Source organism: Schistocerca americana, chromosome X (assembly GCF_021461395.2).
Source record: "Schistocerca americana isolate TAMUIC-IGC-003095 chromosome X, iqSchAmer2.1, whole genome shotgun sequence".
Lineage (NCBI taxonomy): Eukaryota > Metazoa > Arthropoda > Insecta > Orthoptera > Acrididae > Schistocerca > Schistocerca americana.
This window is the reverse complement of record NC_060130.1, coordinates 118,278,416-118,297,523: the sequence shown is the minus strand read 5'-3', so window position 1 is coordinate 118,297,523 and position 19,108 is coordinate 118,278,416. Positions and strand designations below refer to the sequence as shown.

Sequence of the window (19,108 nt, the reverse complement as noted above, 5' to 3'; positions counted from 1 at the left end):
GCGGTAGACAGTGGGCATAGCTTCGGCTACTTTACCATAAACAGCCAAGTGTGGGTCAGCAGTGTTTATTGTTGCTAGTTAGCAGGCTGCTCCTCATCATGGATACATGTGGAATTGTATTTTAAATTATTTACATTTATACTTAAGTCTTGTCCTCCAAAAGTTTGTATTACTCTTTTCACATAGTTTTAATGGTCTGATGATGATTATACCATGATCAAAACTGGCTCCTGATTAATAAATTTTAAATTTTAGCAACCTACTTGCAAACATTGACTGTTTTTATTTAAAAATCTTTATAGAATAATTAGAGTGTCAGATTTTAAAATACGTTTATCATGCAAAAATATAGCTGATGAAATGTGTAATGATAACATTTATATTCCATTTAGGACATTACATTAGCATAAAAATCAACTGAGGTTAGTTATGAATATTCCTGTACATTAATATTGTGATATTCAATCTTTGTTAGGTCCAATTCATAAATTATGTCTATATGATAACAATAGCAAACTAAAAGGAGTCAATGAAGTTTCAGATTTTCCTCAATGACAAAAATCATGTTCATAAATCACAAAAGGATGATATTTTTACTGCCTGGACCATGGCCATGATCTTTGGGTGATTAAAGCTTATTAAAACAATGGATGTATGCTGAAAGGCTTACATAAGCCCATATGAACTAAAAAACGTGAAGTAACATTACAGACAAGTTGCAACACTCTTGCCGCCCACCATATATAGTTAAAACACAAAATGATGTCTTCTTGTAAAGCAGTTTCTACAACCACAATTGCAGCATGTTTAGCCTGAACTCATTCTGTCTTATTCTGATGTTATTTTCAGTTACTTGTAACCATAAAACATTTCTTAGACATATGAACTTCAAACTGGGGATACAAACTTATAGAGATTTTCAGACATTTCAACTAGTGAATGACATTTTCAGAACAGTAAGTTGTAAAATTCTGAATGTTATGATATAGAAACTATTGAAACTAATATAGCCAATAAATAAGAAAGATAAAGTGTTTGTTATAAAGAGTTAGTTGTCAAATGTCTCTAAAAACAACACACATTTTGATTCATATTTTGCAGTAGAAATTTGTAACACATATTACATCAATTAAATACAGTTAGCTTCATGTAGTCATTACAAATAACTAAATATTCATAAAAATCACAATTTTATTGTAACATTATTTTCAAAAATATGTTATACATTGAATATTGAGAAGCACACTTCTGTTTCATTCAATCTACATTATGAAATTTACATATGATATTGACTAAATGTAAGCAGTATAAAAAATTATAAACAAATGAAACTGATGAACATACAACAACAATTTGTATGTAATTGACTCTTTCACTCAAATACACATTGTACATGGTACCACACTACATACTCAACATTTATATATTTGACACAAAATTATATACAGTTCATCTGCTAATTATTAGTACGGCAACTTCTGGTAGATGCAGAAGTGACTGGAGATCCAGGGAGTGTGGGGCAGGGCCATGCACAGTGCTAGCCTTTGCACAGTTCCCACTTCAGCACTCAAACACAGCACAACTTTAATTAGTGCTAGTATAGCTAGACCATGTCAAATAGGAGACACAACACTGCTGAGCACTATCTGCCATTGGGGTGAGCAGATAAGTGCAAATGCAACCATTTGGAAGGCAAGCAGTAGCAATCTCATAAGCAATGACACAAATCACCAAAGGCAACAGATGGCCAGTCCAGTAACTGCATGTGTGTAGGAACGCACTGTTTTTGCTGTGTTCACATAATACTACTCACAAATGTGTAGTGGGATGCCTACAATGGCATAGTTAAGGGGAGTATCCAGCAAACACGGCAGGGAAGATCCGGCAAACACCGCAGGAAAGCATCAAACAACTTCCACAACTCAGGCACTAGTCAGCTTGGCACTATGGAGGGCACTGGAGGTCAAGGTAGTGAGGAGGAGGAGGAGGAGGAGGAGGATGGGGCACAAGAATGTAGAAGGGCACAAAAAGAATAGCAAGATATGTATGATGGGGGAGGGGAGAGGTAAACAAAACAATGAGTTGGGAGAGACGGGTGCAGGAAGGATGGGAAAAAGGAAAAGGTGAAAAAAGAAAAATGATAATGTCCTGAGTAGCATGCTGTCACTGTTTTCAGCACTTTGTAAGTCAGTTTCTGGGGCTGTGTTGGCCCATACCACAGAGAGAACAATCCACGACAGGGACACTGTAGCAAGGTGATCCTCATCAGATTCTTCATTTGTACAATGAAACAGAAGAAGAAAACAAACACATAATATTAATGCTATTAGTGATAAAATATAATATTGTTAAAAAAAATTGACACAAACAATTACACAGACTTAAGTTTGTAAATCATGTTGATACAGTTGCCTCAAAGAAATCGTACACGTTGTAGTGTTAACACTGACAGAATAAATGCCTGTAGTGATTCTTGTTTCAGTTAGAAGTTCCGAGTTAAACAACTTACAGATATCATGAACATTATCTGTACATCACTACCAATAATCTGTGTGAAGATGCAGTGCAGTCACTCACACTAGCACAACAACAAAAAATGTTACAAAATTTTGGGAAATGACAACAAATTCATAGAATCAGTTGATAATCTTTTCTATTTTGAAGAAATGAGGATGGCTGGGTGAAGGCAGAAGAAACTGAAGAGTAAAGAAATGACTTGGAAAACTTTGGCAAATTAAATAAGAGTTTTCAACATTAAGATTCCAATGTGTCCGATAATGAAAGCATGCAATCAGTTTCTGTTACCAATTCTACCCTGTGAAAAATGAGACTTTGACTTTTTAATATGGAAGCTGTTTAAAACTACGGGTTTCCCAGTGAGCATTAGACACAGTAGAATAAAGAAAGGATCCAGAAAAGAGAGTACAGCGAGAGATGTAATAAGACTGTAATTAGAATGAAATACAAGAGGGCAGGACCTGTAGTCAGCTGAATCTATTTACTTCTTGTTCTAATGATCCATGTTGTGAATGTACCACAGGACATAGAACGTGTCAGTTTTACAAGTTTGTTGTGGTTATATTCTATGAGTGGCATAGCAATATAGACCACCTATAAGGAAACTGATGGGAGCTAAGTTGCCACATGCAATGAGTCATGACCTCAGAGTAACACATGTTCACACAAATCAGCCTGCTCCTCAAGCCAATTTGCATATAGGTACCTGAACAACAGTTGACTACTTCTTTCATTATTATGAATCAATACAGCCCTTTGCCATACCCAGAACAAGATGAAACTTTGTGTAATTTTTTATAATGATAATTGTTAATGACAGTATGAATTTCAGCTTTCTGTCTAAAATAAATTTTGATATACAAAACATTACCTAAAATACTGAATGTGACGTGTTAATGTGTTTTCTGTAGACATCAGTGAAGATGGTTGACTGAATACTGGATCCTTAAATAATGGTGTAAACAACACATTTAGGAAAGCACTAAAAATTACATAATAACTTAATTTTTCATTACTATTATTATTCTTCCTACATAATGTTATTTTGATCTGTCTTGCTGTGTGAGTGAAGGAGGGAATAAATGTGGCACGTACAAATCACTGTAACTGTAACGAGGTGTGAATGAGCATGGGAATCAGATTGTGCAGTTCTTATGTGAGTCACATACATGGGAGTAAATGATAACTGTAAAGCAGCCCATTTTTGCTTCTCGGGGAACATTAAACTTACTTTAGTCCTTCAGATAGTTAAAGGTGGAGCTAATTTGTTTTTATTTGATTTTTGGGGATTTATTATTTGGTAATTTCATCTAAATTGATTTTGGAACAGGGACTGACCCATAGCAGGAAACTATCGGGTACATGAATTGTAATAAGAAATGGAAATGCCGTGTGGCTAGGGCTTCCCGTCGGGTAGACCGTTCGGCTGGTTCAAGTCTTTCGAGTTGACGCCACTTCGGCGACTTGCGTGTCGATGGGGATGAAATGATGATGAAAGACACACAACACCCAGTCATCACGAGGCAGAGAAAAATCCCTGGCCCCGCCGGGAATCGAACCCGGGACCCCGTGCGCGGGAAGCGAGAACGCTACCGCAAGACCACGAGCTGTGAAGTTGATTGGCTACTGTGGCAACTGGCCAATCAGTAAAGAGAACTTTCATGTACATTAGGACTGGGGACTGGGAGAGGATTTTCGCATGTGAATTAGTGGCCTTCTCTCAAGATGTGAGGTCATGTTGCCAGGACCTCTATTAAATTTTGTTACATATGACTAACAGTCAACTTTTGGAATCTGTGATGTTTTAGGAAATGTGTAAGATTAAATGTGGATCATGTTTATGGAAGTTTCAGATTACTTCTGTATGAACCGCAAATTTCTTTTGGAGAAATTCTGTGTTGTGTGCTGTGCAATAGTAACAGAGGACTTTCTACATCAAAAGTGATGATGTGCATAGTATTAGAGTAAGCATTCCAAACTGTAAAACAATGTGTGTTTTTTTCTGTATCAGATCTGTGTGAAAACCTTCAACTAACTATTAGAGTGAAAGTGTGCTATACAAGTGGCGAACTGTAAGATGGGATGGACTTAGCAGCAAATGAATGTATACAAAAATAACAAGATATAAAGGAACTTTAATGTAATGACTTTTCTTCATTCAGATGTTATAGCCAGATCTGGTAAACTTACAAAATATGCACTCTGTTGAAATTTTTTACAGCTTTTCATAGTTGAGGAACATTACACATCACTTCAGGGTAGGCATGTTTCTGCAGAAACTGTTGAGATGAGTGCTTCTGGTCTTAGCAGAAAGTCAGAACAGAAACCTGTGCTGCTGTCAGGTCTGTGTGAAACCTCAAACTAGCTACTAGAGTGAAAGTGTGCTGTACATGTGAAAGACTAATTACAAACTCTGTTAATTTCTGTTTTTGCATTTTTGGAACTGTTTGCTGTGATGGACTTCGCAGGAAATGAATATATAAAGAAAAGGCAATATATAAAGAAATTTTTGAAAAGGACCTTTCTTCATTCAGAAGTTATAGCCAGACCCAGTAAACTTAAAAAATTTTGACATGTGTAGAGCAACTAAATCTTTTACAGCTTTTCTTAGTTGAGGAACATTATATGTTGTTTCAGGGCAGGTGTGTTTCTGCAGAAACCTTTAAGATGAGTGCCTTCTGTCTTAGTGGGTAAGCGGAAAAAGCCTGTGCTGCTGCATTTCGCAACAGAAAATAAAAATATTTAAATATGTTTTGCAATAATAAATAAACATGCATACAAATAAGGATTATGGAATGTATGTTATTTGATCAAAAGTGTTCGGACACCCATATGTTATGTGGAATTGACCACTAGATGTTATGAGAGGCAGACTATCCAATACAAAAGGAGGTGGGAAGTACTGTATTTTGAGTAGAGAAATAGTAATAGCAGAATGGGTCCGCCTGGATAGCTCAGTGACTTCGAACATGGACCAGTCATTGGATGTCACCTGTGTAACAAATCAGTGATATTTCAACTCTTCTAATGCTGTCCAGGTAGACCGACGACTGTTAGTGATCTGAAACTTCCTGGCAGATTAAAACTGTGTGCTGGACTGAGACTCGAACTCAGGAATTTTGCCTTTTGTGGGCATGTGCTCAACCAGCTGAGCTATCCAAGCATAACTCACGATCAGTCCTCATAGCTTTACTTCCAGTAGCACCCCATCTACTACCTCCCAGACTTCACAGAAGTTCTCCTGTGAAAGATGCAGGACTAGCACTCCTGGAAGAAAGGATATTGCAGAGACATGGCTTAGAAACAGCCTAGTGGATGTTTCCAGAGTGAATTTTTTACTCTGCAGTGGAGTGTGCACTGATATGAAACTTATTGGCAGATTAAAACTGTGTGCTGGACTGAGACTCAAACTTAGGACCTTTGCTTTTCGCAGGCAGTCCTGTGTATTTCGCAGGAGAAGTACTGTGAAGTTTAGAAGGTAGGAGATAAGGTACTGGCAGAAGTAAAGCTGTGAGGACAGGTCATAAGTTGCGCTTGGGTAACTCTGTCGGTAGAGCACTTGCCCGCAAAAGGCAAAGGTCCTGAGTTTGAGTCCCTGTCCAGCACACTCCACTGTAGAGTGAAAATTTATTCAAGAAACATCCCCCTGGATGTGGCTACACCATGTCACCGAAATATCCTTTCTTACAGAAGTGCTAGTCCAGCACATTTCACAGGAGAACTTCTGTGAACTTTGGAAGGCAGGAGATGAGATATTGATGAAAGCAAAGCTGTGAGGATGGGTCGTGAGTTGTGCTTGGGTAGCTTCAGTTGATAGAGCACTAGCCCGCAAAAGGCAAAGTTCCCGAGTCTGAGTCTCAATCTGGCACACAGTTTTAATCTACCAGGAAGTTTCATATCAGTTCACACTCCACTATAGAGTGAAAAAATCATTCCATTGGTGATGTGATTGTGGAGTGGAAATGTGAAAGAAAAACTGCAGCTGAAGCACTGCAGAACACAGCTGTAAAAAATTATCAGTGGAAGGAATCATTTGTGAGTTCCAAAGCGCAACCAGCTGATCGGCTAATGCAATGGCTGTACATTAGTTTAAAAGAATGGTCAACCAGTTTCTCAGAAGCAACACATTTCTGTAATCAATGTTAAGTGTTGATTGTGGTAAGATAAAGAATGATGTCACCAGACAGTGGATGACTGGGCAAGAGAGAATCACACTATACCCTGTGGCAAACTGGTGGAAGGGTTTGGATTTGGCGAATGCCTGGAAAACGTTACCTGCTACCACGTAGGCAATAGTGAAGCACAGGCGTTACAGCATGAGAGTATTTTTTGTGGTTAAGCTGTGGTCCCCTCATTGTGCTTAAGAAACCACTACATGTTGAAGGATATGAACATATTTTACAGCAGTGTGTAAAGTGTGCAGCAGAGGAACAGTTTGGAGATGATGACTTTCTATAAGGATGAAATGCACCCTGCCATGAAGCAGCATCTGTTAGACAATGGTTTGTGGACAGTAACATTCCTGAATTGTTCTTGCCTGCCCAGAGTATCCTGAACCAAATGAAATACATCTTAGATGAGTTAGAATATCAACTCTCCATTAGACTCCTGCATCCAACACCACTGCTAGAGATGGGCACACTCATTCATCTTTGGGAACTAGTACACTGGTAATCATTCCTTTTTGGGAACCATTCTTTTTTACTCATTCATCATTCATTTTTTATCTAACGGTGCATGCTACATGGAGTTTCAACACAGAAGCTGAGAAACTGCATTCTAAAATGTAAAAATAGAAGCTTTGTATCAGCAATGGGAGCAGCAACATAAATATGCTAGGAGATCATCAGAACTTCATAAGTGAAAAGAAACAAGACTTTTTTAAAAAAAAAACCTTGATGATATAGCAGAAATCATTGCTTTGGCAATCTTTACAATTGAAAAAGATAACCTGTTTTTGATCAGTCATCAGCAGAAAGGGGGCCCCAAGGTTTATGCATGGAATGAGTTATTTGAGAAAGAGAACTTCTGAGTGAGCACAGGCAGCCATTAACCGATGAGAGTAAAACAAATATGAAATTCAACAATTCAGTAAATTTGTATAATGTACTTAAAATATAAATTTTATACACACGTGTACTCGAAAAAAAAAAAAAAAAAAAAAAAAAAAAATCACTACCAGTTCAATATTGATAATTTTACACACATTTCATTCATTTAATGTACTATGGGAATGGGCACAAAAAAATGTCCATGAAATTCATGCTGAATGGCTTTTAAGTTAAATCATTAGTTTCTGTCAGAACAGCATAAAGTATAATCAGTTTTAGAAGTGAATGTGTTTTGATTGAAAAGATTTTGGAGGAAGATCTCTTTGTATTTATCTTGCAGGAGTAAGATATATGAGAGGATTACATTGACAGCTTTTGAATTAAATACATATTCCCTTTTCAAAGAACCATCTCGCAGAGCATCTTTCTGTGCCCCAAGGGGATCCATCATGCAAGGTGGATGGTGAAAGCCATTTACGTACAGAAAACATTTATGTTCCATGATTAAGTTGAATTACAACAACAAGTAGAGACTGCAATTTGTTCTATTTACATTTTCCTTGCCAGTATGTAAGTCAAAGCATCATTCTGTGCCACTTCATAAGCCAAAGCACCATGTTTGGATTTCAGAAGTCTTTAAAAACTTTATACACACATAGCAGTTCACCAGTACCCTGCACATGAGTAAAAAAAACTGAAAAATCATTTATGGTTTCTTTCCCCTATTCTGTCACCTTAATCTTCTGAAACAAAAATGAGAAGTCACTACACTGAATCATAAAGCAGAATCAACAGACAAAAATATATAAGTATTCTAGTAGGAAATGATCAAAAATTATGACAAATGGGATTGAACAGCTTGTTTCTAATAAAATAAGATTATTTTTTAACAGATCTGATTTGAGTGACATGTTCCTTCTGACAGATTCCTCACAGTGACATGAAAATGAAGTTGTCATCAACACTCAACACTTAGTTACTAAGCTAAGAGTTGTAAGTTATCCAATGGAAACAGGTGTCAAACAGAGACATTAGCAAAGAATACATATTCTTAAAATAAAATGTGATTTTCTCATCATATTTGCCTCACACAGGAAATAGTAGGCTTATAGATTGTATTATTAAAGTTAATGCAGCAATATAGTAATAACAATTGACACAAAAGTAAAAAAATATTTCATTAAAAAGTTCCTTTTGAACATTATTATTTTAGATGAAACGTAAACATGATTTTATGCCATTCTATGATATTTCAAATGTAGAGGCACCCCTTCCTCTTTGCCTATAGAGCCAGAATAATGCACAACTATTTTTTTGTGCAAAGAAACCAAATTAGGGGGTAACAGAAAGAAACAAAACCACACCTGAGAAATAATAGCCTAAATAAAGCAGATCTATAAATTAGGGCGGAAACTAATGGCTGCCTCATTTTGTCTCTTCAAACAGAAAACAACTTGCTTTGGGATAAATATGTGTTCTAAAGTTGATCAAAATAATGAAGAGTAAGCAGATTTCTCTTTTTGCTGCCTGAAAAATGTGTACGTATCACAAACAACTTAATTTTTGTATAAGTTATATCACTATTAAAAATTTGAACTGGAACAAGCAGTGAGTGACTACACAAAAAAATAATGAAACTGATCAAATGAGACCAATTCAGTAACAAGGAATGGCAAAACTAGACTGAGGAATGAGACCGAGGAGGGAATGAGACTGGCCAACGTGAACAGTGAACAACAGTTCCCGATAGCGAGACCAACCGCGACCAAAGTGAGTGGTGAATGACCGTTCCTTGGAAGTCATTCCTCTGTCTTTTTGTTCACTTTAGTAAACTGTTCCTTTGGACCCACTTGTTCATGAATAACCCACCTGTAATCATTAACTTCTCTGGGTTCAGCTCTTGAGGAAGAATGGGCAGCCATTCCTCCAGAGACATTCTGACACCTCATTGAACATGTCCCCAGTAGAGTTCAAGCTGCCATAAAAGCAAAGAGTATGCATGTCCCATATTAACTGCCACTAACATGTGTCTGGATACTTTTGATCAGACAGTGTATCTGAGTGTTATAGGTATAGGGATACTACGCCTCGGTTCAGGAACTTTTTTATAGTATAAAATGACCCTTGCAAAAGGAACTGTTTGAAGTTCTTTTTTTTAACAAGAGCTCACCATCCACTAAAAATTCAATTTGTGAATGCAGGGGATCATAAACATTAGAGCTATACTCCGGATCGTACACTCATAGACGTAAGATGGAATGAAGAAGTTTGATGCTGGATTCAAAGAGATAAAAAGTGACTTACATGATGATGTAATGGAGGGTGCATAGGTAATTACTTATTTCATGTTTCCTGAGATTACTTACCTCCTCTGTAGTTCACTGATAACAGACGACAAGTGCTAGATGGCCTCATACGCTGCATCAACTGGTATTACACCAGTACCATTCAAGAACTCTTCAAGCTCATCCCTGTTATTTTCAAGAAGATGGGGCTTCCTACTAGATTTCTTTTTCTTCTTTTTATCCTCATTCTGTTCTTTATCTTTGTTTAGTTTTTTCTTGTGTTTTTTGACATTTTTTTCATCACCCTAATTGAAAAGAAAGAGTACACCATCAAACATGTTATTATCTGAGCAATAAAAAAATATTGTTAAGACAATATTAAAATGAAATATATTTCAAACATAGGAGTGTCACTGATAAATTTGGTGGTTCATCTATACTAATCCAGTTACAAAAACTGAAAAAAGAATAAGATGAATTGACAGAGGTTGTGAACAACAATATTTTCATTTGCTATGTGCATCACAATTCATTCTGAAACATTACAAATGAGCAGGGAAATCATTAACAGTGGCTAACTCTTAGTATAAATGAAATGGCTACAGAATTATACAGCAACATATGATTTCATGTACACCAACATATTCAGTAAGCACAAATGCAAGTAGGTCATACATATTTCATTAACTTGAAATAATGAATATTATATACAGATTTATAGTGCCCCGAGAACAACAATCACAGAAGGAGAAAATTCTGCAATAAGAATTAAAATGTATTTATTCTATTTGCTAAGCCTTCTAAATGATAATGCAAAAATGATAATTTGTCTCTTTTGAGTGTTAGTCTTTATGATGCACACATGTTGTAACTGTGCACTACATAAATTTTGATCATCTTAATTCCACTAAAAACATTGATCTTGTCCACAATACATCACTTGAATAACAGAACATCATACATTTGATTTTCTAAAAAGAGACAATTCTCGATCTTGAGAAGAAAGCTGTCCATACCACCCCCACTGCCTGTTTAACTTCTTATTAACTATTTCCAAAACCTTTGTAATTTAAAAAATCCTTCCATTGTATATATATAAATAATTGTTCTGTCTTAATGTTGCATCAAATTAGAGTAAAAAGTTATTTCTTTGATGATTATCTCCATCATTTTCATTTGAAGCAGCTGATTGTTGACTGCTGCTGAGATGGCCTTTTGTCACCAATAACTGACCTATGATTGGTTGTCCTACATTATATCTTACTGTTAGATATCTTCCCAATGCCTGTCACATAGAAACACTAGTCACAACATCACTTCTGTTGCAGTCCTCAGTTCTATTCTAATTTGATGGAACAGTGAGATGAGAAAATTTTTTACTAGACTGTGATCATGGTGAACTTTGTTCCCATACTTCCATAATCTGTTGACAGGAAGTAACAGCTTATGTCAACAAATGTTGTGTTTTTAAATAACATTTATATGTTTTGTACCTCCTTATTCAGACTTTCCAACTTTGCTTACACATTATCATTCAGGTAAATTGTGACAATTTGGAATAAAAAATGTAATCACAAATGTATTTTCAATTTGTATAGTTTTTTAGACTGAGACCACAACATATTTTGTCTTGTTCTATGCAATATACTGTTCACCATGCGCGCATATGGAAAATGCCATATCTGCTAAATGCAGAGCTTTTTCTACGGTTCACAGCTGTCACAGAACCAAATTTCATAACAGGTTTAATTGCGATTGTTATTTTATGATGGTTTCTTTTGTGAATTCTTGTGACTATGTTTTGCCTTTAGCTATATGCATGTAAATCAGTTATAAGTTCACTTATTGCTGCAAAATTATGGATTTCTCAGCTCATATTTGCAGTGCACGCCATCACGTTTCATGTAGTTTTTGGGTTGTTTTGCTGACAATAAGTGATAATGTTGCAACAACATTTTTAGAGCCAGAAAACATACTATGTGCACAGTCACATTTGATTCCTTATCTTAATTTTCTGGATGGAAAAACTTTTCTATCTTGTTTTGTTCACACTACACTTTTTCTTTTCATTTGTTTCACAAATACAGTTATCTGCACCTACACAACCAAAATAAAAAGTACTTAAAATTTGTCTTGGTTTTATATTTTTTGGGTACTGTTTTCATGTCATGTTTGTCCTCTTGACTGAGGAGGCCAATATTTTTTTGCAACAACAGTGTCCTTTGCTTCAACATCAACTCATGCGTTAATACTTCACTTACAGGTTTTGCTAGTGTGCTGAATAAAAATTGTAAACAAGATAAATGTCAGCTTCAAAATTTCGTCCTTACACTTAACATGCGCCTTCCTTTTAGCACATTTTTTCACAGTGACATGAAGTTATTATTAGCCATTTGTTTAAAGAAGTTTGAGAATGCCATTTTGAAGTGCAATGGGTGAAGCGAATGATTAGCTGTATATTTTCATACATATATGTCAGATCAAATTCTCATATACATTATAAACAACATGAAGGATCGCAAGATGAGGGAGAGGGCTGGAGTTTATCAGTGGTGAATCTGGATAGGCTACTCGTGTATGAAATCACAAGTGGATCACATACATGCTGGTCAGCTATAAAATAAGCATATTGTATAGTTTATGTTTTAAACTGAGGAGTGGCACATTGATTTCGCAGTCCTTGCTAACAAGATAACTGACTGTGTGTCTCTGTAACATAGTTCATGTTCTAATGAGTATGCCTAACTGACTGACTGTCTTAGAGTTAGTACTGTGACTATTTGCAAAAGAGCAACATGAATGTGATTCAGTATTTTGAAAATAGGTGAGAACAATCTCTAGCAACACAAGTATGACAGAGGAATAACTTAAATTAAGAGAGGAATAACTTAAATTAAGAGAGGAAATTTTTACTGAATGTGTCATAGTACTGAGAAAATTTGTTATAATTTGTGTAAGCAGTAAACAAGGGCTGAATCTTGCCATAAACGAGATGACAATCTATCTAAAAAGTAATTTGAAACTGGAATTAATTTTGAAACTTGTCAAAGTTATACATGTTCTTTGTAAAAGGGAACACATTTACATGGAAAATGAAATTATAACATTATTATGAAGAACAAAGTAAGAAAACTTTAATATGTATGAAAAATGGAAGGCTCATAAAAATTAAGTAACTAACAGAGTCAACTTTGGGTGATTTTCATGATAACTGTGTTATCTTACAGTTCTGAGGAGGAAACAATTTCTTTTAGAAGGTACTGGATAGGGAATACATATTTTTGAGGTATCAATGTAGCCAAGAAAGAAAATAATTTTAAGAGCAGATTTTCATTGGCTGAATGAATATTTACAAGCCATTTTAATGATTTGATAAGGGAGCAAATATCACCCTACACACAGGCAACCTGAAGAGCTTTTATCAACTGTGAAAATACAAAAAGAAATATCAGAAAAATAAACTATGCTGTTCACAGGAACTTTTTCTGTGGAGAGTGGGGTAAGTGTTTTGTCATATGTAGTAGCATTATGTTAAAAAATTTGACCTGTAAATTTTACAATAAAGTACTGTACTCACATTTCGTTTCTATTAAGGCAGTAACAGTAAAAAGATAAAAAAAGTGAGCAGATATATATGTAAGAAATATTAGCATTTATTTCCATATTTTTCAGCATCACATGAGAAATTTTAATAGAGGCTCCATGTTGAGGACTAAATATCTCCAGAACACACCTAACACTTAATAAATGTTTGGTACAGTAAATCACTGCATTCAACCATGGGCACTGGTTTGTTACAATTGGTTCTGGTGGCAGGGAAAAATCAGGTGCTGCTAGTTTGCTGGTAGCAAACATCTTCTGTTGTTAAGACACCAGCTCACAAAATGAATAAAAGTGGCATGGACAGTTGTTGCAACATGGACAAAGAAGATCAAAGGTATGACATTTAAAAATTTAACTCTGAGAGCATACTGGCTTTCATTATTTAACTTGATACATTATTCACAAAGAGAAATATATGCATAAAATTCAGATTTATTTGTTGCCTGAGACTGCTCTGTTCCAATTAGATAAGGCATAACTGTTTATTCTTTTTTAGGAATATAATTACAATTTTACCACAATCTTGGTATTTAATCAACTGGCATTCACAAAAATTACTTTGAATTTTAAGTCAGATGTTTTAACAGTATAAATGTAGCACTGATTCATATAGTTTTTCTGCAAAGACAATTCATTTGGTAATTCTGTAATGTGTATCTTATCTATAGAATTTGTAACAACAGGACTGTTTAACATCTTTAATGGAATATCTGTAGACAAAATGGAATCACAAAATTACAAATGAAACTGAAAAAAATTACCAAGAGATAATTTGCCTCATTGTTCTTTTTTACAACAGGAGCACTTCTCATGGATTTTATTCCAATGTTCTCTTAGTGTTTAATAATGTTGAAGGACTTCAAATCACTTCTGAACACCAGGTACTACATGTTAAAAATACAGAAAGATGTAACTCTGTAAGCATCCTCACAACGTATACCTTCATAAGCACATTGTGGGGACATGCCAACAAAATTGGATAAGTCTCACTAAATAATACTGACTCAGACTTCTCAGTTTACTGAATGCATACCACACCAAAAACGCAAAAACCCTGCTCCAAATTGGAAAGAAATGAAGGCAATAAACTAAATAAAAAGTAATCAAAATATCCACGGGTGTGCTGCCGGTCTATAGTGTCCAACGGGCACAATATTTCGGCGATCATACATGTCACCATCATCAGGTGAACTGACGGACGGAGCTCCTGTGAACGTGCCGGCACGGAGATCCGTACGCTATGGCTGCTCAGAGGGAACTGGGTTTGGTCGCGGCGGCGGCCGATTTAAATACCCTCCGCCCGCGGCGCGCTCCCTCCGCCGTCCGCGCCCCGCGCCACGGTCGCGCGGTGGAACAGATTGCGACGGCGTCTGAGATGACGTCGGTGTGATGGCTCTGTCCGCCGTGGTCGTCACAACTATACGTTTGCTCGATTTACTATTGATTAATCCGATCGCTGGTTCCCAAGCCTTGCTAAGATTATAGCCACAGTCACGGTTTATGAGGTCGTCATTGGTGCGAATTTCGATGGCCTCTCTAACAACGCTGTCGCAGTATCTCGACGTCTGTACCAGAATCCTCGTGCGGTCATACTCCATGGCGTGATTTTCCGACAAATAATGTTCAGCGACCGTCGACGTGCTCGGATACATCAGCCGAGTGTGCCTCTGGTGTTCACGGCATCGATCCTCGACGGTACGCATCGTCTGACCAATATACGACTTGCCACATTGACACGGAATCTGGTACACGCCGGCCTTGGGAACCAGCGATTGGATTAATCAAGAGTAAATCGAGCAAACCTATAGTTGTGACGACCACGGCGGACAGAGCCATCACACCGACGTCATCGCAATCTGTTCCACCGCGCGACCGGGGCGCGGACGGCGGAGGGAGCGCACTGCGGGCGGAGGGTATTCAAATCGGCCGCCGCCGCGACCAAACCCAGGGTAGTCTGCGCCGAGCCACCGCAGCGTCAGGTCGCTTGGGCTCTTCGCAGCGCTTTGTTCGTCTTGCGCCTTTGTTCACGAGCGCTTTTGTTTCCGCGCCGCCTTTGTCAAGGCACGCGGGTCGAAGGTGGCCACGTGGCAGAAGCGGTAGCGGACTTCTCCAGCTAACGACTCGCTCGCAAGTACGTTTAGCGGCAAAATTGTGTGTCACCGTATCGTGGCTGGAATACAAATTGATCAGTATCAATTTGTATTGTGCCTAGGGACAGTTAGGGGCACGCCGTGAGTCAGGACCCCCTTTGCGTGGGACCAGTCCGCGCTCACTCGTTTAGTACCTACCCATAAGAGTTCCTGTCTTCCTCATGGAAGCCAATAACATCGCTGCGAACGTCGCGGCCGTGGTCGCCGCGTCAGAGCACGCTCTGGCGGCGGCCTCCAAAGCCCCGACCCCCGCGGCCCGTTCCTCCAGGGTATCGCCCACTCACAGCAGTCGAGCTTTTCGTGGTAATAAACCGCATGGCCAAAGCCGCCACCCGCCTCAGAACGCGAGGCCGCGGAAAAGGCCTACATAAGGTTCATGCAGTATGATCTCGCCGCCGCACTGCCAGGCGCAGCCAATGAAGAGGCCAAGGTACCGCCGGGAGCCCCGCCAGGCGTGTCCACGCAAGAGGACACTGCACTGCCGGAGGCGGCCCCGAAGGGAGCAGCGCCACCAGGCTTGGCTTCTCAAACAGCTAACGTCCTGCTGCCCCCCCCCCCCCCCCAACGGTACAGGCCAATCAAGAGGCTGCTGTTCTGCCAGCTGCGCCTCAACCGAGTGAGGTCATTCCAGAGGCCAACCTGGAACAATTGATCCGGGAGGGAGAGGCCATGGAACACTCGCTACCATCTCGAAAGAGACCTGCAGACGCGATTGACGACGATGAGTCGTCCGCATGCGCATCTTCTGTTAACAGGCTACAACAGAAGAAGAAGAAGCCGCACGCGCCAGAGGGCGCCACTGACGACAACGAAGACGCAGAGGGATTTGTCGTCCCAAAACGGCGGTACATCACGCGCGGGCAAAAAAGCTCGAACCAGTGCAGCCAATAGGGACGCACAACTCTTTTCCAGAGCCACCTGAAGAAGAGACCATGGAAGCGGAGCAGCAGCCACCACAAGCCAAAAAGTTACCTGCCCCCCCCGCCCCCCCCCCCCCCCCCCCCCCCCCCCCCCCCCCCCCCCCGCCGCCAATCGTCCTACTCTGGAAGGACACCTTCAGGTCCTTGCTAGAGAAGTTCAAAGAGGTGACATCCTCTTCAAAAAATAAGGGAACGATCTATACAGGATCTCGCTCTCAAACATGGCCGAATACAGGAAGGCCATGCTTATAATCCAGGAAGACGGGTTATGCTGTTACACACATAACGCAGAACCCATTAAACTCCTAAAGGTGGTTTTCTGGCGCCTTCCTATTAGGATGGAGCCAGACCATCTCAAAGAGGAGCTCCACACGCTGGGTTACAGTGCTCAGTCAGTCACCCTCATGAAAATCACCCAGGGCCAGGAGAGACATGCCCCTGTTCCTGGTTGTATTGCCAGACAACATAGAAGCAAGAAAAATCTTCCAACTTAAGGAGGTTGCTCAAGTGGGGGTAGAGGTGGAACCACTCAGAACAAAAGGCAGAAGAGCGCAATGCTTTTCATGCCAGGGCATGGACGATGTGTCCCGTTTCTGCTCCATGCCGCCCCGCTGCGTAAAATGCGCGGGAGCACATCAGAACAGAGAATGCAAAAAATCACTGGAGGAAAAAACCGCAGTGCTGTAACTGCAGCGAGCCCCACGTGGCTAGCTACAGGGGCTGTCCTGCTTTCAGATGGAACACAGGAAAAGGAGGGAAAGCTGTGACATCGCGTAAGGTACAGCAAGGTATCAGCTTCGCCTCGGCCACCAGGGGAACCAAGGCAAACCAACAAACCCGTCAGGTAGCAAACATGACCACAACACCTGAAGCAGCCGAGGCCACCCCCACAGCCCAGCGAGCCGCCACTCAGGCGGAGACAGGAAGGGCGTGAACAGCGCACAGAGCGCCCAACCCGCGCCAACCCACCACCAGAAACGGCTGCAGAGCCAAACTCTGCCACACAGGCACCCCCGACCGCAACTGTGGCCACCCATACTATCCCAGCAGAGCCGAACGAGCTAAGTGCACTCCTGCACTCACTCAGCTACAACAACTGCCAGTATTGGTCACGGCGGCCTTCCAGGCCGGGGTACCGTCCCCCCCCATGCCTTGCCATGGATAATGGCCTCAAACATGGACTCACCGTTTGTGGCTTTAATGCAAACGGACTGTACCGCCAGCAAGGCGAGTTTAGACAGTTTCTGCAAGACGAGGAAATCGACATCTGCCTCGTCTGCGAAACTCATCTGAAGCCAGGCGTAAACGTCAGAGTAGCAAATTATTCCTGCTACCGCTACGACAGGCCAACGGCCGGAGGAAGCACGGCTGTTTATGCCAAAAGGACAATCAAACACCACCAGACGCACCTACCAGACCTCAACACCCTAGAGGCCACTGGGGTGAACGTGAACACTGCCATCGGGCAGATCACGTTCGTGTCGGTCTATAGACCACCCAGGGGCAACCTGGAGCTGACCGACTTCGACGAGCTGCTGACCGTGGGGAGGCGAGTGTTCATTGCGGGTGACCTCAACGCGAAACACATGCAATGGAACTCGCGCCTCACAAACATCAGCGGCCGCCGACTCCTCCGAGCCACACTTAGGAATGGAGCCTACATCCTAGGGCTGTACAAGCACACCATCTTCCCGGGCCGTAGACAGTCAGACGTGCTCGATATCGTCCTCATCAAGGGAATAGAGCAACACGTAACGGCTAGTACTCGATGTGCCCTGTCGTCAGACCATGTGCCTGTAGTCTACGACATAGACATAGTAGGCACAGCAGTACCACCGCGTCGCCGAAACTACAGGCGCATGGACCTAGACAGGTACCAAGAGGGCGTTACCAACCTTCTAGTAGACGCAACAAACGTGGACGAAGTGGGCGTCGAAGCTGCCCTGCGGTTACTAAACCGCCACCTACTACAAGCAGCCGAAGCAGCTACCCCACCTCCACCACCACAACAGCCAGATCACTCCCGCCGCCTCCCACCTCAAATACGTGAAGCGATCAGGGAGAAAAACCGAGTGTTCAGGGAAACGCTCAACACCAGGAAAGCAGGAGGCAGCGACGGAGTAGACAACCTGCTACTTAAGAACCTACCTGCAGGGCCTCACCAGCCACTAGCAGCGTTATTCAACTGGGTCCTTCGTACAGGGAACTACCCTTCTGAGTGGAAACACGACATGCCTCCAACTGCAGACCGATCAGTCTACTCCCTTCACTTTCGAAGGTGTTCGAGCGTCTGTACGCCAAACGGCTCCTCCAACACCTCACGGAGGAAGGTGTCATCCCAGATGAACAATTTGGTTTCCGCAGTGGCCACTCCACAACACACCAGCTCCTGAGACTGGTCGAGGAAGCCATGCGAGCTCTGGAGATGAGGGAATACCTAGGGGCGGTATTCCTAGATGTCACCAGAGCTTTCGACTCCGTGTGGCACGACGGCCTCGTGTACAAACTCTTTGTACACGGGGTACCGATGTCACACGGAGTGCTGATCAAATCATATCTGGACGCAAGGACCTTCCACGTCA

General features: G+C 40.6%; 1 protein-coding gene across 4 annotated transcripts in view; it reads right to left on the bottom strand.

Moving 5' to 3' along the window:
* Window positions 1-391: 391 nt before the first annotated feature.
* The window catches only part of LOC124555162 (rab-like protein 6), a 194,564-nt gene continuing 175,847 nt past the window's right edge, over window positions 392-19,108 (bottom strand). The window contains exons 10-12 of one of the 4 annotated variants that reach the window (XR_006968521.1): window positions 9,935-10,158; window positions 8,122-8,311; window positions 392-2,272 (exon numbers count right to left, since the gene is read on the bottom strand). Coding sequence is in view for 1 of the 4 variants with exons in the window: in XM_047128983.1 (XP_046984939.1) it covers window positions 9,970-10,158 (189 nt within the window). In the remaining 3 variants the exon portion in view is untranslated. Of the gene's footprint in view, window positions 2,273-8,121; window positions 8,312-9,934; window positions 10,159-19,108 lie in introns of those variants that run through there. The other 3 variants (XR_006968522.1, XM_047128983.1, XR_006968523.1) reach the window with 3 other exon arrangements.